Genomic DNA, 26,254 nt, shown 5'->3' with positions numbered 1-26,254 from the left:
CCTCCTTTGCCTTTTATCATTGTTGATTTTTTTATTAAAGAACTTATCACTCCTGATGTTTAATTATGGACTTATTTGTTTCTCTTGCTACACTGAAAACATTCTGAGATCAAGACTCTTACCTGATTTCCTCTTCCCCTGACTATATTGTGAAGATGAATTCTAATAATTAGAAATATGTTAAACAATTTTATGTCTCCAACACTAATAAATTTCAGAGAGGATTATGATTTTTAAAATCACAGTGTTTTTCTTTTTAATTTCTGAAAAGTGAACCTAATGTACTCCTAAAGGACAGAACAGAACTACAAAATTGTCATAGCATTCATTTCAAAGGCAAATCTGCCACAAATTACAACAGCACTATTTGTCATGGTTAGAATGAGTGGCATTAGCTAATCACCACTAATGGCTGAGCCAAAGCCTAAAAGTTCTCCGTAGGAATCAGGAAAAACCTGAACTGGGGTAGGATGTGTGCCTGGCATGCAACTGCTTATGTCCGCCGTCTTTCTCCAGTCTCCTGTCATCACTGAACCAAGCAGAACACTGTGGTCTTCAATGTTAAGTAGTTCTCTGATCTAGTCAACGGTAAGTAGTTTTCTGATGCATTCCAGGAAGTCCCCTTGGGCAATTCCCAAATATTTTCAGACAAAAACCTACTTACTAATTTCTTATCTGGCCAGAAATAAAACTTGTGATTTACCTGTAAATGAATCATAGTTGGTTCTCTGTTAAAGTTTCCATTAAAAAGATGAAATCTTTGGAAAGGGATGTATCCCTCTAATGTGAGTAAATCACACAGTAGAAATAAGGACCTCCCAGAGGTGAGAGGTCTTGGGCGGGGTGTTAAAAATGTTCCCAGTCAGATCTTACCCCTATATTTAGAGACAGAAAGCCATGGTTATCATACTTAGATAATTGTGGGCTGTTTATATAAAATCTTTCTATATCTGAGTTTTCTCATTTAAAAAATGAAGAACTAATATCACCTGGAGAGAAACTACTGCAACATGAACTGTATGAGCTAAAATGCTCAGAAAAGTATCCTAATGCAGGAGAGTGCTGCAGCTGTGATGCTATAGATGCTGTAGTAGTGTCTGAAAGTTTACTCCAGCCAGGTAGGTGGCCTTTGAAGAATACTTTTAACTGCCTGTGCCTTACATTTCTTCTGTAAAACTTGTGTAGCATCTATTCTAATAGGACTGTATGGGGCTAGCTAACTTAACATATATAAAACTCTTGGGCACTGACTAGAAAAAGCACTATAAAATGAAGATGACTGTTAATGTTGCTCAATTATTATTATCATTGTGAGTTTTGATTTAATAGAACATTTTGAAGCATTGCTTATTTGATAACTATTTTTATGCCCCATTAGCACTCCATTTTCTCTGTTGTTTCTAAAAGGAATCATAGGTCAGCCCTCTGGCTCCCTAATTTCAACATCTTTTTTGCATTTTGTCTATTCTTATATCTAAGGAAGGTGAATTCTAAAATTCTAAAATTATATATATATATATATCTCCATGACCAATTTTATTTAATTTCTTAAAATGATTAGCTTGAGGTCCAGTTTTAACCTGAAGGCATTCAAAAACTCCATTACAGCTTTTCACTATTTCTATTTTGGCTCCATAAAAAATGTATTCAAAACTTTTTTTCTCACAATGAGAACTGTGGAATTACTAATGCAAATCTCATGGTAGAATATTAAAGACAAAAATTTACCATATGCATGGAGTTTCTATAACACAAAAAAGGCACCCTTCTAGAATTAGAGGTTGGTTTAAAAGTATGGAGAAGCTGATATCTGACATCAGGAAGAAATAAACATAGCTGGACATGGTGGCCCAGGGCTGTAATCCCTGCACATGGACAGAGAAGCAGAGAGATGGTGAGTTCCAAGGCAGCCTGAGGAACACAGTGAGTTCCAGGTCAGTTTGAACTACAGAGCAATAGCTTCAAAACACTAAATTTAAAAATGTAAACAAATTCAAGTCACTACAAAAGATTAAACAAATGACTGAGAAACTTTTGAAGACATTTGCTATCCTGAGCCACCAGAGAAATACAAAATAAAACTGCTTTGAAATTTCATCTTCCCTCAGTCAGAATGGCTATAATCAAAATCCTCCCAAAAATACTGGTATAACTATGAAGAAAGGACAACACATATTGAATGCTGGTAGAGAGAGCAAGCTGGTTCAGCCACTATGAAAATCTGTGTGGAGCTTTCTCAAAAAGCTATAAATAGATCTACCACATGATCCTGTTAGACCACTCTTGGTCATATACCCAAATGACTTCTATCCTACTACAGAGAAACCTGCTCATCCATATTTGTTGTTGCTCTAGTCATAATAGCCAAGAAATGAAAACAGCCTTGATATAGTCAATTGATTAATGAATAATGAAAACAGGATATATTTACATAATAGCTATTAAGAAAAATGAAATTATGAAATTCACAGGTAAGTAGATGGACCTGGAAACAAGTATTCTGTGAGGTAGACTAGACTCAGAAAGACAAACATCTTGTGTTTCCTCTCATTTGTGGATGTTAGCTGTGAATCTTTGGATATATATGTTCCATTTGGAATACTCACTGAGAGCAGAAACTTAGTAAAAACCTATGGGGGGAGGGATTCAATAGAACGGAAGGGAGGAAGATGCAGTGGGATAAAGGCTTGAATGAAATTATAGAAAGGATTAAATTGGAGTGTAGGGTGGGAGGGCAGGATTAAAAAATTGAATGTAGGTAGGTAGAAATAAATAACACCAAAGACCATTGGAAAAATCCATATGGAAATGCACCTAATACTAGAGTGAGGCAGACAGGCAGGCAGACACACAGTGGGGGTGGGGGCATGTGCATGTGTCTGTGTTTGTGTGTTAAAACAGTTATCCTATAATGGGATTTTCAAAAACCTACTGGATACCACAGGCTAAATTAAAAAACAAAAAATAAAAAAAAAACAAAACAAAAAAAAAAAAAACATTGCAAAGGTGTTGACCAGTGAGGTCTCAAATGTAACAGATTTTGGCCAATCCTATTGGTTACCCTCTGAAACATAACAGCAAGACCGTATTGCTGAAGACAAAGACATGCTGTACTTCAGTCACAATTCATGGAGATAACAGGCTGGTATGGTCCTGACCTAGAAGCTTCACTTCTACTAGCTGTCTTTCATATTGCTGGAAGATGTTATACATGCTACCAAAAAAGAAAAGACATTGTTAATATTTCACTGATGTGACCCATGCCAGTTACAATTATATTGGCTTGGCAATGCCCACTGCTGCAATAGTGGCATGAATATCATAGGCATAAACAACCACTGTCTGTTTAGATTTAAGTCCTATTCCATAAGATAAAACCCAATGGCATCAATGTCAGTTTAAGAATCTATGGTTAGGTGGGTTATAGGCCACAGGGGAGAACCCACTGTCGTTATTCTGCTAAATGGACATAATATTAACCAACTCTAAATTTTATACATAAATTAATATTTTCAACCCTCATCAGAGAAGCTTCTATTTGCAGTAGACAGTAATTAACACAATAGCCACAACTGACCAAGATGCAATTAAGAGACTATAGGATGCTTACCCCTACATGGGACATCCATAGCACATCCTCTTCTCCCAAAGCTCATGGATAATTACATAAGAGAAGGTGGAAAGACTGTAAAAGCCAGAGGTAGTAGAGGAATATAAGGAAACAGTGTCTCCATACACACAAAGCAGCTCATCATATAAACTCAGTGATTGTAACAGCATTCACAATCCCCATGTAAACTCAGACCAGATCAAAGCCCATCATAGAGATGGAAGTTTGGCATAAAATCCAACCCCTAGCTGAAGAGCTATTGGTAGCTGATAGCTGCTGGGAGAGGGGGAGTCAGTTTCCTCTAACAGAATCATCAGCTCCTGGCCATTCGGCCAAGTTCCAAGAAGGACATACATTCTTGAGCATCATATTTTGGAACTGATATATTTGAGATCATAAACTGGAACTGATGGTTGAAAAAAGAAGAAACAAAAATGGTACAGGTTTGGGTGTGTAGGGAAATGGGGGGGAATCTGAAATGACTGGTAGGATGAATATGAACAAAACACACTATGAATGCTCCAAAGAATGAAATTTTGTAAGAAAAAGAAAAGACATAAGTTCCAGTACATGACAGAAATAAATGTAAATAGGTCCTAAGACATTGAAGAAGATAAAGATTAGTCTACAATGGCGGCTAAACTGGAGTATACATGCTAGGCTCAATTTATAGATGTTAACAAATCACAGAACATGTTACAAGTTGAGGAGCGAGAGTTACTTGAAGCAGATGAAGCAGAAGTGTAGAGCCTACTGAGGTCCTGAGCAACTAGTCGATAAGGACCAACAGCATCTGAATACAGCATTGGCAAGGATAACATGAAAGTAGCACTTATCGAATAAATGGAAGGACCAGGGCAGATATGGAGACAGTCTGGAGAAAACAGCATAAAAGTAATAATAATGTTAGTTAAAGTTTAAGTTGAAAGCATTAAAATTTGGCAACAAACTGAATGTGTCAGACAGTGGAAAAGAATACAGAGATATCTGCTAAAAGGCTAGACATTCTCCCTGGGAATCAGCTATTTCTCAAACTAACTCAATAGAAGATATTATTTATAATCAAATTAAAGGCTAACTTCAATAAATTATACATATATATAACATATATAAGTTATGTATGAAACTTCTCTAAATAATCTAATAATAAAATATAAAGAACAAAATTATGTCAGTTACAGGAATATGGAAGAACCTGGAGATGTTACTAAGCAAATTAAGCCAGTCTCAGAAAGATAATCATTTCATGTTTTATTTAGGAATTCTTGATTTTATACAGACATAAAGTCATGTATGTATAGTAACAAGAAAATAGAAACAAAATTTTTTATCACAATGAAGAGAATTATGGAGAAAGAATATGGTCAAAGGTTCATATCCCTATATGAACATGTCCTAATACAATGTATTATCAGTGTACAATGAAAAGCAGAGAACCTGAAAAGACGGAGGCATTTGATTGATTTTATAGTAAAATCTAGTATCACAGCAGACAAAAGTACACCCATCACATAATCCTCTCTTCACAAAACTGTAGCATCAGGCCTTTGTTTTGATCCAAATATGGCAAAGATTAGAATAAATTATATTATTTCCTAAATAATATTATCCTAATTCCATTGACTTTATCTTGCAGCTTTGTCCAATCTCAGTTGGCCACAGTGTGCTTGCATGGTGATAACCCTAGGTCCATTTTCCTGTTCCATTAAGCTATACTATAAAGTCATGAATGCAAGGATAAATAGTCTTGAAATCTAGTAAAGTAATTCTCACTTTATTCTTCCTTTTCTCAGAATGTTCTCAAGTACTCTAGTTCATTTGCTTTTCCATATAAGTTTTAGAATAATACAATCTGTACTTACAAATTCTCTTGTTAAATAAATCGCAAAGCCTTTCAAACAAGTTTTATATAAATAATTTTCAACTGATAAGTTAAGCTTTCCTGAGCCCCTTCTTAAACAGCCACCCACCTCTTTTAAAGCTTCTCTTGGCCATTTGGTTTTTAATTAATTTAGGGATATTCACCACATCTTCATATTTATCCTGCAATTTGCTACCATCTTAGTAAATAACAACAGTAACTGTTTAAACAAAAAATTAATAAAAGGGATAGAGCATTTATAATACACACACATACACACCATCTTCCAATGCCTTAAAAATATTTTAGCATTCATGTAGTCATGAAGTAACATCCAGTATCGTGGCCCACAAAAGCACACCCATCATAATCTCTTCACAAACATCCAGCTTCAGGCCTCTGTTTCTGTTCAGTTGATACAGTCTAGGTGTCTTAAGTTTGTTTTCTCTGCCATTTAAAGAATTAAAAGGCAGGGGGGAAAAAACCTGAAGCACAATAGGTAGCAGCAGAGAAATCTCAAGCACTGTAAACAGAACCAGCAGTTGAAGGAAAGTACTTATTGGGGGTTAGGAAACACACAGATGCAGCAGACACAGAGAAAAAGTCCCTCTGCAAAGGGTGGTGGTGGAGGACACTTCAAAGGGAGAAAGAGGCTAAATAAATTATTAAAGGGCACACAGCTACAGCTAATAATTCTACCAGTAAAGAATCTAACTGATTTGATTCCAAGAATTAACCGCGCTTATTTATTTGCTTTGGGGGCACTAATAGTCTTCAACAGTCTTGTTTGGTTCTGTAGATACTCTCTCCTGGTTAAGATATGGCCTCCATTAGGTACTATGGTTTGTCTTTAATGCTGTGTCCTCTAAAGCCTAGTTCTGCACTGTAGGTGGCTGTGGTAGTGTGTGACTTTAGGTGAGTATAATTGCGGTGTGTGTCGTTAAGCAGGTGACTCGGAGGTCAAGGCAAGAGAATCCAAAAATTATAATACACCTTTGCTGTATAGTAAACCTGAAACACACACTACAATTGTGTCAGGCTATACTTAATGATCCATATTTATTCAATTGATACATTTAGAAAGACTAGTCTTCCTGACTCCCGCAAACTATCTTTGAGAATCACTTTAGTGATTTCCTATAAAAACAAACAAATAAAAACATTCAAGTGAGTTCTCAGTGGTTCTCAACCTTCCTAATGCTGCAACACTTTAATAAAGTTCCTATATTATAACCCCCAACAATAAAATTATTTTGTTGCTACTTTAACTGTAATTTTGCTACTGTTATGTGTCATAACATAAATATCTGTTTTCTGCTGGTCTTAGGTGACCTGTGTGAAAAGGTTGCTTGACCTCACCAGAGGTTACAACCCACAGGTCGAGAACACTGTTGAAGCAAAAGTACATAAATAAATAAATAAATAAATAAATAAATAAATAATAAATATCAAGAAAGAATGGTACCTGCCTAGTTTGCTTTTAAGACACTGAGATATTCTATTTTTTTAACCAATCGATGTGTGTGTGTGTGTGTGTGTGTGTGTGTGTGTGTGTGTTTGTGTTCTAAGATAATAGGTGTGTCATCAACATTCTATCAATATGATATAGAAAAGTGGGACTGACCTTCAGCTGCCTTCACCTGAAGTTGTTGGTATTACTTGCTCTCTGGATATCTGAATCATCCTGTTCTTCCAAGGTTTCTGATTCTCTCTTCCCCCATATTCTCCTCTCATGACTGACGTTTTGTGCTAGGACATCTACGAGTTACAGCAGAAGAATGTTTTGAGAGTTGGGTTTCCAATTCTAAGCTGAGACCTCTGATGGCATGGAAGTCAAAGAATAGAAGCAAGAATGGGGTAATTACTCATCTCAGCCTTCTGGCAGCTTCTGGAAAGTCCCTGTGATATTCGTTCATGACATATTCTAGCAAAATTTCAAATAACAGTCCTTCTCACCCAGCAAACTGTTCATGGCGAGAAAAACTCAGCTGTACTTAGCTCCTTCATGCATTCTTTGAAGTTCAAGAATGTAATTAAACTTTTTTTTTAAATGAAACAAAGTCCCTTAAAGCAATTGGAAGTATCATGGAGGAGCAGAGCGAAGCCGTGGGCTTTCGTGAGGTGTGAGGCCATCAGGTTCCGGTGTGAAAGGCCAGCTCCCTCACATGCAGTAGGTAGGAGAAGGAAGTGACAGTGAGCGGCTCTGCGCCTGCGCCAAAGGCCCCAGGCGCTTGCGCAAGGTCACGCTCCCACTCTGATAGTGCGCAGGCGCCCAAAGAACAGCTTGGGGCCATGGCGGCGGGCACGCTGAGGGGCTTGGCAGTGGCTGGTGGAGGCGAGAGCAGCGATAGTGAGGATGACGGCTGGGATATTGGGTATCTCGACCGGTCCTCTCAGGTAGTGGAAAAGGCAACTTCTGGACTGCACCCGTTTGGGGCCTCCCGTGGCTTTCGGAAGCTAGGCCCAGACGTGTGAACCCAGCTTTTCCCCTCGTGCCCAGCTCCCTAACTTTCTCCCAGAGTTTTGGATTACGCGCGTTTCAGGTTATTAAGCAAACCAGCAAAATGCTCTGTTGTTTACGAACTGCGGTTTTCATCAGTTGCATCCTTTAGGCCGCAGATTTCGCTTCACCTGGATTTGGCTCATGGTTGCCCATTTTCTTTAAAGATAAATTTAGACACCTATTCGTCACGTATTTCATTTGCTGGCCAAAGCAAAACGACCCTATGTAGTTTTTTTTGTTTTTTTTTTTAATTAAAAAATGTTATTTCCTGATGTAAATGAAAATATACATTAACGAGAAATTTAACTTCCTGTTCTTTTAGAAATTAAAAAGGTCTTTACCCGTTGAAGAGAAGAACGAAACATTCAAGAAAGCACTGACCACCGGAGATATTTCCTTAGTGAAGGAACTCCTGGATTCTGGTGAGAGTTAGAGAATCCAGTCAAGTGAATCGTTGATAAGTTCATTAGAGCACCTTATTTTTTAAAGTTTGTGCCGTTTTTCCTAATGAGTGTTAATATATCAGTGTGTTACTCATGTCTTAGTTGGCTTTTTGTCTTCCTGACCTCTTTTCTTCACCTACCCTCTCATTTGGAATGAGTCTAGTAATTCCATTGGTTCTTGAACCTTTAAGAAGCCTGGCTCTGACTAATCTTACTCCCACCTTGATCATCTTTTTAAATATTTACTTTTCTATAATATGCTTCTTAAGTCTTTTAGGTTCTATTTCCTTCTACATTGTGTTTTGGTGGACTAAGGCCTGAGTCGAATATTGGAATGCGTATCTGGATATTCTAGTTTCAGGGCCTGCTCGAGGTTGATTCCTGGAGGATGTTGTTTAAGCTTTCAGAACGTCAGTTCCTTTATGGAAAATACAGTTTTACCCCAAGTCCCATAATGCTTTCTAATAGATTAAGTAAAATTTATTTTTAAATTATATACACATATAAATTAAATTGTTGACTCTGATCATTGAAATTATCCAAGGGCTAACAAGTGTTACAGCTACAAGATACAAAATACACACACACACACACACACACACACACACACACACACACACAAGGTTATGGAAAACAACTGTCTTCTATGCTAGAACAATATAGAGTTTAATGAAAATACATCAATGCAAAACAGGATCAGGATTTGATTCCTAACCATGACATTTGATGGCTCTGTAATATTAAATAAGCTATTAAAGTTTAATAGCTTAAAGGTTTCAGTTTTCCCCTTTTTAAAAGGATAGCAGCACTATACTCAAGGTTGTTGAAACTAAAGTAAGAAAAACATGTAAATGAAGGCTAAGAATAAAGTTTGTGTCAATATTAGCTTAAGATATATAAACAATATGTAAGTCTTAGGTGTTATTTTTGTAACAAATGCAAAAGAAGAAGATCTGTCTCACTTTGTAAACAAATGCTGAACTTTGATATTCACCTGACAATGTTCAATAAGAGTTAAATAAGGAAATCTGAGGACTTGTAGTGAACATAATGATAATTAGGGAATAATAGGCAGACGTTTGATTCAGAAAAGAGAATTCATTCTCAGAATAGTGGGACTAGGAATGTAATGGAGGAACGTGAAGTACTAGGGGTTAGTTCGAGGAGAGGTTTTCAGCCTCTTATAAAGAGCCAGCTGCTAAGTAAGTGGTCAGCCATTTGAAATTTCTTTAATTATAATACATTTTAAAACTCATTTTAAAAAGCCAACTGTAAATGTATAGGTATAAGGAGAAAGGTCTTTTACTCTTTTGCTTCCACAAAGTAAGTATTAAATGTGATAATCGGTGAGAATTTTTGTACCAGAATTCAACATTTACTTCTCTTTTGTCATAAGTTTTACTTCTATCTTTGGTCACAGTTTTGCTAACAACTGCCAAAGAAAAGAAGACTAAGGAAATGTTGTTCTAATCTCATCTTCTGATTATCACATCAGCTTACAGAGGAAAGATTGTTAGAAAAGACAAAACAGAAGCTCAAACATACAATTTAGTACTGCATTTCCCCAGTAATTACAATATACATCATGACAGTTTAACTAAGACACTTGGAAATTTGCCTGTATAGACTTCAGTGTGTTAGTGCTTGAACAAGAAAAAAGTCAGCCCTTCAGAGCATTTCCTCAGTGACATGACTTATCATATCTACCACTTTGCTCTTGATATCATTAAAGGAAACAGTTTATATGAATTTAATGGGTTTGGGTTCATTCTCTTATTGTATTTTTGTCCTTGTAACATAGCTTCTGTCCTTCTTAATCCTAGGTTAGCCCCCTTTTCTGTTTATTTTTCTGTTTGTGTTATATTGATAGGCCAGTATTTTTTGAGAAAATTCCTAATAATTCAAGGGATTTATAGCATCGATGAAAATTTGTATTGTCCTTTCTTGGCAGTTACTACCTGTCTCTGTCACATTCTAAACGTTCTATCTATATAGCTATCTGTATCTATATACAGATAATATATAATGTGTGTGGATGTTTTATCTGTCTGCATGTCTGTGTAGCACATGCATGCAGTCCCACAGAGGCTAGGAAAGGGTGACACATTCCACAGAACTGGAGTTAAAGGCAGGTGTGAGCTGCTATATGGGTGCTAGGAATGGAACCTGGTAGGTTCTATGAAAGAGCAGAAGCCAGGGCTCATAACTCTTTAATCCCTCTCTCCAGCCCTGTCCCATCTAAAGAGCTAATTAAACTTTATTTTATATTCAAGGCCTGACATTTCATACCTCTCCTTATTCTAGCTCACTGCTTGTTTTCGTTCTTCTAAAGTAAAACTTGATGGTAATTTTCCGCTTGTTCTTTTTAATCACACCTCAAAGTAATTTTAAATTATGATAGTATCTTTGAATTTCCTTTTGTTTTCCTTCTGGTTCCTCTCTTATTAGTATTCTTGCTTTTATTTTTGTATTATATACTAATAGTTTCCTATTGGTTCCCTTGCCTTCTGTTTGATTCTTAACAGTGGTATTTTGTGTTTATAATATAGATACAGGATCATATTGAACCTTGGATTACAAAGTAGAATCTGTATTTTTCAATAGAGCTTTATAGTCTAACCTAACTTCCAGTTTCATGATTTATTAGTTAGCCATGGGTTAAATTCCATGTTGGTAAGAAGTTAAGGATTCCTTGGAGGCACATGTAGCATTTGAAACCAGAGATGTGTGATATTTCCCAGGGATAATTTTGTCACTTAAAAGACATATGACCTCCACAAAATCTTCCCCAATACCACTATAGAAAATGATAGCATAGAAAATTCTTATATTACAGATGCTGTATTTATTATGTGGTAAATATTGATCATATTGGGTCTCATTGAACATAGTACCACCATGAAACTGAAGGTTGCAAATTGTATTAATTATCAATACATGTAGTTTTTGAAGCCTGTCTTAGGAAGAAACCTTGCTGAGACACCTATATGGTAGCTGAAAACCATCTGTAACTCCACTGCAGTTCCTGAGTTCTGGTGCCCTCTTCCCCCTCTGCACACCAGCGGTACATATACATTGATGCAAGCAAACATACAAACATGTGTATTTAATTTATATATAATACACACACACAATTAAAAATAAGTATTTAAAACAAATGTTCTCTCCATCAACAGGCATTAATGTAGATTCCAGCTTCCGCTATGGATGGACCCCTCTTATGTATGCAGCTAGTGTGGCCAATGTAGAGCTGGTTCGGTTCCTTTTGGACAGGGGTGCTAATGCAAGCTTTGATAAGGGTAAGTAAGATGCTTGAGAAAATTTAACTGACAGTTTACTATGATTCTTTGATTTCTAAGCAACAATTATGCAAAGGAAAATATTTAAGCAAAAATATATGAGTTATATAGAGATATGAAAACTCAAATTTAAATATACATGTTTTTAAAAACTACCTCTCCAAAAATAGATTTGCAACCTCCATTTTTTGTTATCTTTATAGCAGGTTATATTAATATGTATTTTTTTATTTTGTTGGATATTTTATGTATTAACATTTCAAGTGTTCTCCCCTTTGCAGATTTCCCTGTCTCTCTTCTCCCCTCCCCCTGCTTTCTATGAGGATGTCCCCCCCACCTCACTCCCAGTCATACCTCAACACCCTGGCATTCCTCTACACTGGGGAAACAACCCTTCACAGGACCAAGGCTTCTCCTTCTATTGATGTCCAACAAGGCCATCCTCTGCTACATATGCAGCTGGCGCCTGGGTCCCTCCATGTGTACTCATTGGTTGTTGGTTTGGTCCCTGGGAGCTCTGGGGAGGTCTGGTTGGTTGATATTGTTGTTCTTCCTATGGGGTTGCAAACCCCTTCAGCTCCTTCAGTTCTTTCTCTAGCTCCTCCTTTGGGGTCCCCATGCTCAGTCTGATGGTTAGCTATAAGCATCCTCATCTTGTAAGGAACTGGCAGAGCCTCTCAGGAGACACCCATATCAGGCTCCTGTCATCAGCAAGTACTTCTTGGCATCAGCAATAGTGACTGGGTTTGGTGGCTGCATATGGGATGGATCCCCAGGTGGGGCAATCTCTGGATGGCCTTTTCTTCAGTCTCTGTTCTATTCTTTGTCCCTGTATTTCTCCCATGAGTTATTTTGTTTCCCCTTCTAAGAGGGACTGAAGTATCCACATTTTGGTCTTTCTTCTTCTTAAGCTTCAATTCATATGGTCTGTGAGTTGTATCTTGGGTATTCTGAACATTTGGGCTAATATCCGCTTATCAGTGAGTGCATACCATATGTGTTCTTTGGGGACTGGGTTAACTCACTCAGGATGATATTTTCTAGTTCCATCCATTCGCCTAAGAATTTCATCAAGTCATTGTTTTGAATAGCTGATTAGTTCTTCATTGTATAAATGTACCACATTTTCTGTATCCATTCCTCTCTTGAAGGGTTCTTTCTAGCTTATGGCTATTATAAATAAGGCTGCTATGAACATAGTGGAGCATGTATCCTTGTTATGTGTTGAAGCATCTTTTGGGTATATGGCCAGGAGTGATATAGCTGGTAGCACACTATGTACAATTTGCTGAGGTATCACCAGACTGATTTCCAGAATGGTTGTACCAGTCTGCAATCCCACCAACAATGGAGGAGTGTTCCTCTTTCTTCACATCCTCTCCAGCATCTGCTGTCACCTGAGTTTTTGATCTTCACCATTCTGACTGGTGTGAAGTGGAATCTCAGGGTTCTTTTCATTTGCATTTCCCTGATGACTAAGGATGTTGAACATTTCTTTAGGTGCTTCTCAGCCATTCCGTAGTCCTCAGTTGAGAATTCTTTGTTTAGCTTTGTACCCCATTTTTATTTGATTCTCTGAGTTTAACTTCCTGAGTTCTTTGTATATTTTGGATATAAGCCCTCTATAGGATGTAGGGTTGGTAAAGATCTTTTCCCAAACTGTTGGTTCTCGTTTTGTCCTATTGACAGTGTCCTTTGCCTTTCAAAAACTTTATGCTAGATGGTTTTTTTGTTTGTTTTTAAAGGAAAGGTCACTGGAAGCAATAGCAAAAAGCCAGTAACTTTGTGAAAAACTATTTGAAACTTGCTTTGTATACTTGAAAACAATGATATTAAATTTTTATAGATGGTTTATTAAGTTCTGTTTTTTCTTAATCAACAACTTCCACTTAGTTCTGTGAGTCCATTCTAAAAGGCAATGGTATGTATGTAAATTCATTTTCTTACATGGAAGCAGTGGTGACACTTCACTAAAATGTTTCTAATAGATTTGAATTCACTTCATTCATCATTTTGTTTAAGAATGAATTTTCACATTTGTAATCTGCATGAATGAAATACTTATAAAACTATTACTACAATGTTCTATATATTTTATAGACATTCATTCCTTAATTTCATGCTTAGATTTTGCTTTTTATTTTGTCACTTGAAAACATCACTTAATGAAAGGCCATATTTATGAAGGAGAGTTTTGGAAGTATGTAAAATACTCTGTTCAAAAACAATCATGGTTTCCTTTTTTATTTAAAATCAACGGGGTTGGGCATTTAGCCCAGTGGTAGAGCGCTTGCCTGGCAAGCGCAAGGCCCTGGGTTCGGTCCCCAGCTCCGAAAAAAAAAAAATCAGAGAAACACCTTTGTTGTATTTTCACAGGAGATACACAAATTTCTCTGAGTCTGTAAGATTCCCATTGGGTAGTGAGGCCTGGTATTAGTTTCATGTCTATAAATAACAAAATATTAAGGCATTATGGTAGTCACACTGTCTGTGATAAAACTATGTCTAGGATAATTATGGTTTATTTGTATTGAGCCATTAGTGAAAATCATGGCTGTGGTGTCCTATTTTATATTCCTGATACTTGAAAAGTTTGTATGCATGTGTGGTTTTATTTGTTTGTTTGTTTGTTTTGTCTTTAATTAGTCAATTAATGATTTCCACCACTTTTAGAAAACAGGGTGAATTCACAGAATAAAAATGACAAAAAAATTTCACCCCCCTCCAAAAAAAATCCCATCCAAACAAAAAAAAGAACACACCAGGGAGTGGAGGGACCAGAAAGGTGGCTCATAAGCAAAAGCCCTTGTTGCCAAGCCAAACCTGCTTGTGGGTTTAATCCCTGGAACACACATAATGGAAGAAGAGAACCAATTTCTACGAGTTGTTTTCTGACCTCTGCATTATTACAATTTACAAGCAAAGTTCCTTGATTGTTAGAAGTGAAGTGAAACCAGAGATTATATCATTTTCTAAGCACAAATTCAGCAAGGCAAAATTTTATCTATAAAATCTTCATACGCATGCAATGTGGATGTCCAAACTCATTGTGCCAAATCCCTTTCTATTCTCCTGAAGAAATGCCAGTGGATGAGAAAGTTACAATAGGAATTGAGCATTTAGAGGTACAAAAGCCCCTTTGCCAAGATGGTGAAATGTGCTGGGAGTGGTAGAGATGGGAGGAGACCGAGGATTTAAGAGTGCAGTACAGGCTTAGGATGGTGAAGAAGGCACTAGAGGAACTTCCTAATGGGTGGGGATTTCTTTGCTTTTCCACTCATACAGACAAGTTAACCGTTTTGATAACTGCTTGCTCTGCTCGTGGCTCAGAGGAACAAGTCTTGAAGTGTGTAGAGTTACTACTTTCACGAAATGCGGATCCTAATGTTGCTTGTAGGTAAGAGCCTCTCCGTTTAAAATACTCTATCAACCTGTTAGACATTTGATAAAATGAATTTTTAAAGATCAGTAACATTGTTTGCTTTGTCAATCAGTGAATGAAATACGTCATAAAGTCATAGTTTCATTGTATATGATTATCAAAAGGAGATAACATGAGGGTAAACTTCTGGTAAATTTGAAATTACAAAGAAACAGAACAGTAAACCTATTTCCTGTGAATCATAGTCTCACAAGAACATGGTATTGAGTGATAGTACAATAGTAATGTTTGTCAAGTGTTTTTCTCTATGTGAGTAGTAAGAATTTGGGTCTGGAAAGATGGTTTGGAAATTAAGAGATGTATGTACCACAGCTCACAGAAACCTGGATCTTTAGTTCCAGGGAACTCTTTTCTGGACATTTTAGACACTTGCACTCACATCCACACCCACACACAATATGTATACGCATAACTAAAAACAATTTCTTAGGAAATTGTTATGTATATACATAACTAAAAACAATAACTAAAGTATTTCTTAAGAGAACTAAGTTTTATACAAATAATTTATACAAATACTAAGAAATACATAGAAGTATTTCTCTTTTCCTACACTCTGTCCATTGGTTAGGTGATTGTATGTATGAGATAGCACTATATACAAAGAGTAACCGGCTTCATTTTCTAGTCAGTTTTTCTACTAAATCTCTTTTTGTTTTAGCTAATCTTAAAAATGAAGAAAGTAGGAATTAGTATGCATAAAATAAATGACTAGTATCGATAGAGCCATTCGTGGATTATTATTGCAAATAGATACTATCCATTGCCTCAGATGGTGAGACAGTTATGCTAAACTCTGAAGTTCTCTTCCTAGTTTAGTTTGCTACCTCTGAGATAAAAGCAGCAGCCTCAGAAAGTACTGGCATGGCATTTCTAGATCTTTACTAAAACAGAAGGATTTTATCTCTTTGCAGTACTTCTCAAGCAAGATCTATTTTGCTTTCCATACCACCTTGGCAATCTCTAAAGATAGTTTTTATTGTTATATCTCAAAGATACTGTTAACATTTAATAACTAGAAGTCAGGGATATCCAGTCAAATATCCTATAATTCATAGGTTATCACCACCAAGCAAAGGATTGCTAACCCCAAAATGTAAACAATAGTAATGTTAAAAACCTGATCTAGTGTTAAAAAGGTTAAGCCTTATCAATAGTAGTGGGGGGGGGGGGTCGGTAGGGACATCCTCTTGGAGACAGGGGTGGGAGGGTGGGGATTTGGTTGGGGGAAGTTATGGGATGAGGAACTGGTAGGGCAGACCGGGAGGGTGGTAATGACTGAACTGTAAAAAAATAAAAGTAATAAAAAAAGTAAAGATTAAAAGAGTAGATATTAAACTATATGCAAATATTTAGCACACCGCTTCATAGGAATATTTTTACTGTTTTAGAATATAACTCCTAAGTGTTCATTTTGGATCTGGCTGTACCTTGAAATTGAAACAAATGATTAAGACATGTAGTTGAATCAAATTCATGGGTGCTGTCATTTAGATTTGTACCTTTGGAAATGGCCTAAATAAGATTTGCCTCTCTGGATTCGCTGGAACACTGATTTTGCTATGTGTTCTTCAGTTTTTCTTTTTTGCTTTTTCATTTTCACTACTTTTTCACATGAAGTTATAGCCAGGACATGGCAGTACACCCCTGTCAGTCTTAGCTTGGTAGACTGAAGCAGGGGGACGATGAGTTCATGGGTTACAGAAAGACTGCACCAACAGTAAGTGGGGAAGCTTTGTCCCTACTGCCTAGCTTATACGCATAACAAAGGAGGTGACAAGCCAGCAGGTGTGTGCACTCTTCTAGTCTACCTCTTTAAGAATTAGCCGTCATCTTTCAAATATATAGGATAGACCTGAAATGACGTGTGTCATGTAAAAGGAAAGCAGCCCCAGAACACAGGATCAATACAGTGAGATATGGAGGGAACTGGACAGAAAATCACTAACAATAGGGAAAAAATTAAACCTATTTGAATATCAGAAGTTGTAGTTTCTTTGTAATGTATACAAAATATACCAGAGACAAATGCATCAAGGAATTATTATTCAGATGTCATAGAGAAAAACAAACATTTAGATGAATTTGCTTCAGTCTGATGACATATTCTATTGATGAGCAGTTCTTCTGCTCATAAAAATTACTTCTTAGAACAATTAGAAGAGTTATACATAAAGCTGATAAATGACTAATTTTATAAAAGCTAAATAATCACCCAGATGCTAGTTTTCTAGAAAGATTTCCCTTAAACAAAAATGAGATCTGTAGTCTTCTTTCATGAATAAAAGAAACCGCAAAGCCTTATGGGTCAGACTGTGAACAAAAGACTGAGCTGTCTGCTTTGATGTCTGAGGTGGCTTGGATGCCTGTACATTCTATGGAGACATCTCAAAATACAGTCTTAATTTGTATGTAAAATGGGGGGAGGGCCTGAAGAAAATAGGGAATTGAGTCATTTGTTAAAAGATTTTAGAGGTTTTGTAGACTTTTATAATAAAAAAGAATGACTTGAATCAATTCACTTGGTTAGTTTTGCTAAAGATAAGCAGAAAGCATAAAAATTAAGAGTAAAGGTTGAGTTTCCTACACTTTTATTTGCTAGAATGGTACCATGGAATTTCTGTAATATTTTTTAATTATGTAAAATTCACATGCAATAAATTATTTACATTTTAGTGTGTAATTGACTGACTGAAGCAGTATATATTTGTGTTTTCGAAACTCTAAATCAGACATTTCTATTCTTCCATAAAGTTTACTTATACCTTTTCCTGTTAAAGTCCCTTCTTTTAGTAGCTAATGTGTCATCTGCTACTGTTTTCTACACCTATAATCATTTTATTCTATAAATGTTATATAAATAGAGTTGTATGATATTTTGTGTGACTTATTTCTTACCAATGATAATGAATATTGCAGTTTCTGTGTTGTATATGTCAGTGATATATTACTTGATATTCCATCCTATGAATATTTATATAATAATTTTTTCAAAAAGAATCATGATCTCTTTGTATTGTGGTTGTTTGTGGTGTGGTTGTTTGAATCATAAATGCCACCATAGTCTTGAGCATTTGAGTACTTGGCTTCCAGTTGGTGGCATTGCCTGTGGAGGCTTGGGAAGTGTAGCTTTGTTAGAGGAAGTAAGAGTGGACATAGAAAGGTTAAAGACTGGTGCCATTCCATTAGCTCTCTCTGCTTTGGGCAGTTCAAAGGTCTGAGACCTCAACTTCAGCTCTAGTCTCCATGCCAACTGCTCATTACCATTCTTCCTTGCCATGCCAAGCGTTCATCCCTTTGGAACCCTAAGCCAATGAATTAAACCCTTCTTTCAATGAGTCATTTGTTTTACTACTGCAATAGAAAAGAAACTTGCTGTAGAAAATATTTAATCTCAATTAGGGGATTTTGCCCTGCCTTTGTTCATTCAGTTCCCAGATAAAAGACACACAAGTTTTATTGTTATAATAAGCCTTAATCAACACTAGAGCTAGGCCGATATTGACACTCTGTGCTATTAGGATCTACTTCCCCATCAATAACTTGGAATTATAACTTGGTATGTTCTCTTTGAGCTGCTCTTAGCTGCAGTTGGTCAGCCCTCATTGACATATATTCATAACTCACCCATGACTGCTACCTCTACTGTCCTCCTTTTCCTCCCCCTCTTATCTCCCCAGAGTCCAAGCCCAGGAACCTGAGAACCCTGTCTGTCTTTCTTCTGCCCAGCTATTGGCTATGGGTATCATTATTCACCAATCGGGTAACTAGGGCAAGGTTACATAGTGTCACTTGAGTATGTCATTTGGGTATTGTAGACTCTCCCTGGGAGCAACCAGGCCTTGGGGGCTAGTATTTAGCATAACCGATACAAGCAAAAGACCAAACTTCAACAGAAACTAATGCACTGGGAAAAATTAGGTAATATAATAAAAATTTCTTGACTTAGAAATCGAAAGGGCAAAATATATATTAAATTACTATAAAGTTTTTTGCTGACTTTGAAAAGTGGGATTTAAATGAGACCAAGCTTGGGGGCATGGGCGATAAGAGCATGGCTGCCAGCATTGCATCTTTCTCCACCCCTACCTAAGTGTAGACAAGAACCTTGGATGCTTCCTTTGTGTAGCACTGGCGTATGCACACCTATGTTTAACCTGCCTGCTTCTTAGGAGACCGTATGTGGTGCTCATGGTTGCTGTTTGTACTACTGTAGAGCGACTTGGTGTGCGTGCTAAGAGTTGTTACCACCAAGTGTTTGTGTTTGTTTTCATTTTTCCTCTTCTGGAGCTAATGTGGCTCATTGCTGCATTTTCCTCTCTCCTTCCTTTTCTTCTTCTTTCCTTCCTCTCTCACTCCCTCCGTTCTTCTCTCCTTTCTGTCAGGATTCATTTTTTTAGACTATTTACAAAAAAAAAACCTTTGTATTATTTGATAAAGTTGAAATCAAGTTGATGATGTGTAGTGAATAGAGCTCTTGTGGGTGACACGAAATTGAAGTGTTTTCCCTTCATTGTCTGCTGGAACTCTTTCTACTTTCAGGTATGTCCTAGGCACCAAGGGAGGGCACGTAGGAACCTGGACCACCCCTCTCAGCGTCTCCTTTGTTTCATACATCTATAGACTCTAACCTGTTTCCAAAGTCACACCCTCACTTGTTTGTTGCCCTGAGCTCTGATGCTTTCTTCACTCACCTGTTCAATTGACATGGGAGAAAATTTTCCAACAGTTCTCTTACAAAGAAGCTAAAAATCAAAACAAGTATAACCTAGCCTTGTAGTGGGCCTTTTATTTTTTATCTAAAAACTGAAAATTTTATCACTTACAGGTAAACTTTTAGTATCCAGGAATTTCTTGAGACAGGGTTTTACCATATAGCCCTGGCTGGCTAGAACTTGCTTTGTGAACTTACTTTGCTAGCCTCAGCGTCACCGTGCCTCTGTAGTGCTAGTATGAAAGGTGTGTGTCGCCATGCCCGGCTGTAGTACAGTTCTTAATTGCTCCAATATTTTTGCCGCTGCTCCTTCTGCTGAATTTTTATGTAAGTAAAAACTAAGTGTTCATCTGGAGCTGATAAAATGGCTGAACAGGTAGAAGTGCTTGCTCTGCAACCTAATGAATGCTTCAGGAACCCACATAATGGTGGAAGGAGAGACTGTACCATTGCCACATGCTTGTTATTGGTACAGGCTTATCCACACTCAGACACATACACACATTGCGTTAGTTCACCAAATCCCATTGACCTCAGTTCATTACTAAAATGGGAATTAATCAGATTTACTTTTCTGCTTTCTTTTTAAAATTGCAGTGCCACATTTTATAACTTATTATTCCCTGAAAATATTTCAAAGTCAAAATGTCTTTACTATGGTAAATATGGCACCTAGATGGATCACCACCATTGTATGTGCTTTGTGAGCTTTTCTCTGTTGGGGACATTTCTCATGCCTCTTCTTAATGCCAGGTTGCCAGTCCAGATTTCAAAACTTACTGTGGGAATGATATGAGGTGTTCAATCATGTCAGTGAAAATGTGCTTATTCTAAAAGGTGCCTGGGACATTATCAGTTCTGGAATAATGGCATCTTAAATTTAGATTTTGGACTTCCTGGACCATTTTGGAGGTATGGATGTGAAGATTTGTTTTTCAACCTAGAAGAATCCATCCCTTGAGTGCCAGCTTAATTTGTCTTAAGTATGATTTATCAATCCCTTTACCGCGTATATCCCAGGACAGTTAACTTAATTTTGATATTCAAAGCCATTTTCCCATTGACGTCTGTGAACTGGAAAGAGTCCTCAGCAAAAGCAAATACAAATGTCATCACTGGTGTTTGCTCTCTGGATCTCTATTGAGTGATTCCTTGCTATCTTTGCTTTTAAGAAATTTAATTTTTTTAATACAGCCTTCATAGCTTTGGTACAAATTATTTACCCTACCATGTCTACAAGGAGAAATTAACATCTTCTGATTTTAATTTGTTTTTATACTAATGACTATTTTAGTATTTATTCTCTTTTTCTCTATTTTCTTCATAAATTTCTTTTATAGTTTTTCTCAAAAACATGAATTTAACATTTCATAAGGTTTCCATGTTGGTATAAAGAAATCTTCATTCTTTAATTACTTTCTCCATTTTTTTTTTTTTTTTGCCTTTCTTTGGTATTAATGGCGAAGAATTGACAACTTGAAAGTAATTTTTAAAATTAATGCTGTAATACAGAAACCACAATTATGTTTTCCTTAAATATTGTTGATTTAAATGCTTAGCAGGCAAAGATTTTCTCCCACTCTGTCGGCATTTTTCTCGCTGCTGATAGTTCCTATGCTGTGCAATTAGGAACATTTCCTGGGTCCCACAGGCCTGCACAGCCTAGGCCTTTAACCACTCAGCCACCTTATCAGACATGTCACTTTTAAAGGAAATACCTTAACATTTGCTGCCTTTCAAGCACTGTGTTAACTGCTTTTAAATATATTGTCTAAATAATGCCTATAAATCAGTGGTAAATAGAGCTGGCGCTTTTATTGAAGTAAAAGCATGGTTTTTGTTTTTAGAATTTGTAAGATTCCCCCTAGTTTGCTGACCTATTTTGTGTGTGTGTGTGTGTGTGTGTGTGTGTGCGCACATCATATGTTTACATTTATATAATATATATGTGTGTACATATTTCATGTATATATATGTTTATATATGATATATATGTATGTTCTTTTATTTATATACATACATTATTCGTAATGTATACCATATATATATGTTATACTATGTAATATATAATTTTGAATATAATTGATAATGGAAAATATATATTTTTATACATGAAATATGTATATATACATATATTTATATGTGTGGTATATATTTAGATGGTATTTTCTGACAAGATTTCTAAGCCAGGAGATAATAGTTTTATAAACTTATGTGGCATCAGTAGATGTTTTATTACCATTGGTAAATAAGGACACATTAACCAACGTTCAAGGTTTTGACGTAATCATTGTGTGTTTATTAACTTGTTGATTATAATTGCCTACTGAGAAAAAAAGAAGAAGAAACCCTGGGAAAATTTTTACCTTCTTTCTCAGAGTATAAAATGAGTTATAAATGTCATTGGAGCAGCTTGATAAACTATAATATGGGCTCTCAATGAGAGCATGCTTCTACTTTAAATAAACGTCTGGCCCAACTTACTATTGATAACACAGCAGACGGAATAGCAGTATTCCTCCAGAAGCAGTTTTAAAATTGCTAGCTTAGAAAACATTACTGGAAATGACAATTTACTTTCTCATGTTTCCTTTTAAACCTGCGTATAAATATTTGACACATCTTGTTGTGAATATTTAAATAACAGATAGGTTCATGAGGTAAGCACAAGTGCTCCAGGACTGAAGAAATCTGTTCTGTTCTTTCAGAGATAGTAGCTAAATAGTTTAATGAAGATCTGCCATCCTTTCAAAATCAGAAATGTATTTACATGCACATGTCTACGGACACAATGTTCTGTTCACTTAAAAAAAGTACGGGATCTTTCTGTCAATACTTAATAACTTAATCTTCGTTCGAAAACTCTTTACATTGCGAGTACACTGCCTGTACTTAACATTACCATGCTGATGCAGCATTGGGTTGTGTGTAATGACATTCTTAGATCATACATCATATCTCAAGAGACAGACTTCTAAGGTTTAAGTGTCCACTTTATGTTTTTCTAACTTAATAATTTCACTTATATTTTCAGCTTTGTTTTTATAATAAAAGCATTACATCCTGAAGATGTGTTTCTGTTTTGAGCTATTCCTTGACAGAGAGCGAGGCCCAAATGTTTCCCAAACAAGTATATGCATACTAGTGCTGTGAAAGACTTCCAGAAGTAGATTACTTTAGAAGTTAATACATTTAAAATGGATAAAGAATCCTCAAAAAAAAAAAAAAAACCCTGTTTGCCAATTCATACCATTAAGTCCTCTGAAAGAACATCCACTTCACATCCTTGCCAGTGTATACATATGCTATGTCCATGTGCGCATTGCTAAACCTCACTCCTGTTTGCTTTCACTTAGGATAAGAAAGGTAGCATTCCCTTTAAGTACACATTGAAATATTTATTTATTTTTTGATACTTAGTCCATTAATATTATCTGATGTATCTATCATTTATTGGCTGCATGTTTTTCTAATTTTGATTGAGAATTCATTTTTTTATTATTATCCCACTCCTGATCTTGTCAGTTATTTGTTCTGTCGTTGTTCTTTGGGTGGCTACCCTAGAAATTTCAACACCAGTTCTTTACTTATTAAAGTCTACTATAAATTAGTGTTTTTTTTGTTTTGTTTTGTTTTTTTATTTTTTTTTATTAACTTGAGTATTTCTTATATACATTTCGAGTGTTATTCCCTTTCCCGGTTTCCGGGCAAACATCCCCCTCCCCCCTCCCCTTCCTTATGGGTGTTCCCCTCCCAACCCTCCCCCCATTGCCGCCCTCCCCCCATAGACTAGTTCACTGGGGGTTCAGTCTTAGCAGGACCCAGGGCTTCCCCTTCCACTGGTGCTCTTACTAGGATATTCATTGCTACCTATGGGGTCAGAGTCCAGGGTCAGTCCATGTATAGTCTTTAGGTAGTAGCTTAGTCCCTGGAAGCTCTGGTTGCTTGGCATTGTTGTACTTTTGGGGTATTGAGCCCCTTCAAGCTCTTCCAGTTCTTTCTCTGATTCCTTCAACGGGGCTCCCATTCTCAGTTCAGTGGTTTGCTTCTGGCATTCACCTATGTATTTGCTGTATTCTGGCTGTGTCTCTCAGGAGCGATCTACATCCGGCCCCTGTTGGTCTGCACTTCTTTGCTTCATCCATCTTGTCTAATTGGGTGGCTGTATATGTATGGGCCACATGTGGGGCAGGCTCTGAATGGGTGTTCCTTCAGTCTCTGGTTTTTTTTTTTTTTTTTTTGGTTCTTTTTTTCGGAGCTGGGGATCGAACCCAGGGCCTTGCGCTTCCTAGGCAAGGGCTCTACCACTGAGCTAAATCCCCAACCCCTCAGTCTCTGTTTTAATCTTTGCCTCTCCCTTCCCTGCCAAGGGTATTCTTTTTCCTCATTTAAAGAAGGAGTGAAGCATTCACATTTTGATCATCCGTCTTGAGTTTCGTTTGTTCTAGGGATCTAGGGTAATTCAAGCATTTGGGCTAATAGCCACTTATCAATGAGTGCATACCATGTATGTCTTTCTGTGATTGGGTTAGCTCACTCAGGATGATATTTTCCAGTTCCAACCATTTGCCTACGAATTTCATAAACTCGTTGTTTTTGATAGCTGAGTAATATTCCATTGTGTAGATGTACCACATTTTCTGTATCCATTCCTCTGTTGAAGGGCATCTGGGTTCTTTCCAGCTTCTGGCTATTATAAATAAGGCTGCGATGAACATAGTGGAGCACGTGTCTCTTTTATATGTTGGGGCATCTTTTGGGTATATGCCCAAGAGAGGAATAGCTGGATCCTCAGGCAGTTCAATGTCCAATTTTCTGAGGAACCTCCAGACTGATTTCCAGAATGCTTGTACCAGTCTGCAATCCCACCAACAATGGAGGAGTGTTCCTCTTTCTCCACATCCTCGCCAGCATCTGCTGTCACCTGAGTTTTTGATCTTAGCCATTCTCACTGGTGTGAGGTGAAATCTCAGGGTTGTTTTGATTTGCATTTCCCTTATGACTAAAGATGCTGAACATGTCTTTAGGTGTTTCTCAGCCATTCGGCATTCCTCAGCTGTGAATTCTTTGTTTAGCTCTGAACCCCATTTTTTAATAGGGTTATTTGTCTCCCTGTGGTCTAACTTCTTGAGTTCTTTGTATATTTTGGAAATAAGGCCTCTATCTGTTGTAGGATTGGTAAAGATCTTTTTCCAATCTGTTGGTTGCCGTTTTGTCCTAACCACAGTGTCCTTTGCCTTACAGAAGCTTTGGAGTTTTATGAGATCACATTTCCTGATTCTTGATCTTAGAGCATAAGCCATTGGTGTTTTGTTCAGGAAATTTTTTCCAGTGCCTATGTGTTCCAGATGCTTCCCTAGTTTTTCTTCTATTAGTTTGAGTGTGTCTGGTTTGATGTGGAGGTCCTTGATCTACTTGGACTTAAGCTTTGTACAGGGTGATAAGCATGGATCGATCTGCATTCTTCTACATGTTGCCCTCCAGTTGAACCAGCACCATTTGCTGAAAAGGCTATCTTTTTTCCATTGGATGGTTTTGGCTCCTTTGTCAAGAATCAAGTGACCATAGGTGTGTGGGTTCATTTCTGGGTCTTCAATTCTATTCCATTGGTCTATCTGTCTGTCTCTGTACCAATACCATGCAGTTTTTATCACTATTGCTCTGTAATACTGCTTGAGTTCAGGGATAGTGATTCCCCCTGAAGTCCTTTTATTGTTGAGGATAGCTTTAGCTATGTGGGTTTTTTGTTATTCCAGATGAATTTGCAAATTGTTCTGTCTAACTCTTTGAAGAATTGGATTGGTATTTTGATGGGGATTGCATTGAATCTGTAGATTGCTTTTGGTAAAATGGCCATTTTTACTATATTAATCCTGCCAATCCATGAGCATGGGAGATCTTTCCATCTTCTGAGGTCTTCTTCAATTTCTTTCCTCAGTGTCTTGAAGTTCTTATTGTACAGATCTTTTACTTGCTTGGTTAAAGTCACACCGAGGTACTTTATATTATTTGGGTCTATTATGAAGGGTGTCGTTTCCCTAATTTCTTTCTCGGCTTGTTTCTCTTTTGTATAGAGGAAGGCAACTGATTTATTTGAGTTAATTTTATACCCAGCCCCTTTGCTGAAGTTGTTTATCAGCTTTAGTAGTTCTCTGGTGGAACTTTTGGGATCACTTAAATATACTATCATGTCATCTGCAAATAGTGATATTTTGACCTCTTCTTTTCCGATCTGTATCCCCTTGATCTCCTTTTGTTGTCTGATTGCTCTGGCTAGAACTTCAAGAACTATATTGAATAAGTAGGGAGAGAGTGGGCAGCCTTGTCTAGTCCCTGATTTTAGTGGGATTGCTTCAAGTTTCTCTCCATTTAGTATAATGTT

General features: G+C 36.9%; 1 protein-coding gene across 1 annotated transcript in view; it reads left to right on the top strand.

Annotated features, from left to right (window-relative positions):
* The first annotated feature begins 7,744 nt into the window (after positions 1–7,744).
* The window catches only part of Asz1 (ankyrin repeat, SAM and basic leucine zipper domain containing 1), a 62,446-nt gene continuing 43,936 nt past the window's right edge, over positions 7,745–26,254 (top strand). Inside the window, 4 exon segments of the mRNA NM_130750.1 lie at positions 7,745–7,868; positions 8,297–8,396; positions 11,594–11,716; positions 15,002–15,113. Of these exon segments, the coding sequence (NP_570106.1) occupies positions 7,764–7,868; positions 8,297–8,396; positions 11,594–11,716; positions 15,002–15,113 (440 nt within the window). The 5' untranslated portion in view covers positions 7,745–7,763.

This window comes from Rattus norvegicus, chromosome 4 (assembly GCF_021556685.1).
Source record: "Rattus norvegicus strain SHRSP/BbbUtx chromosome 4, alternate assembly SHRSP_T2T, whole genome shotgun sequence".
Taxonomy (NCBI): Eukaryota; Metazoa; Chordata; class Mammalia; order Rodentia; family Muridae; genus Rattus; species Rattus norvegicus.
The sequence above is the reverse complement of the archived record's forward strand: the minus strand, read 5'-3'. Positions and strand labels throughout refer to the sequence as shown.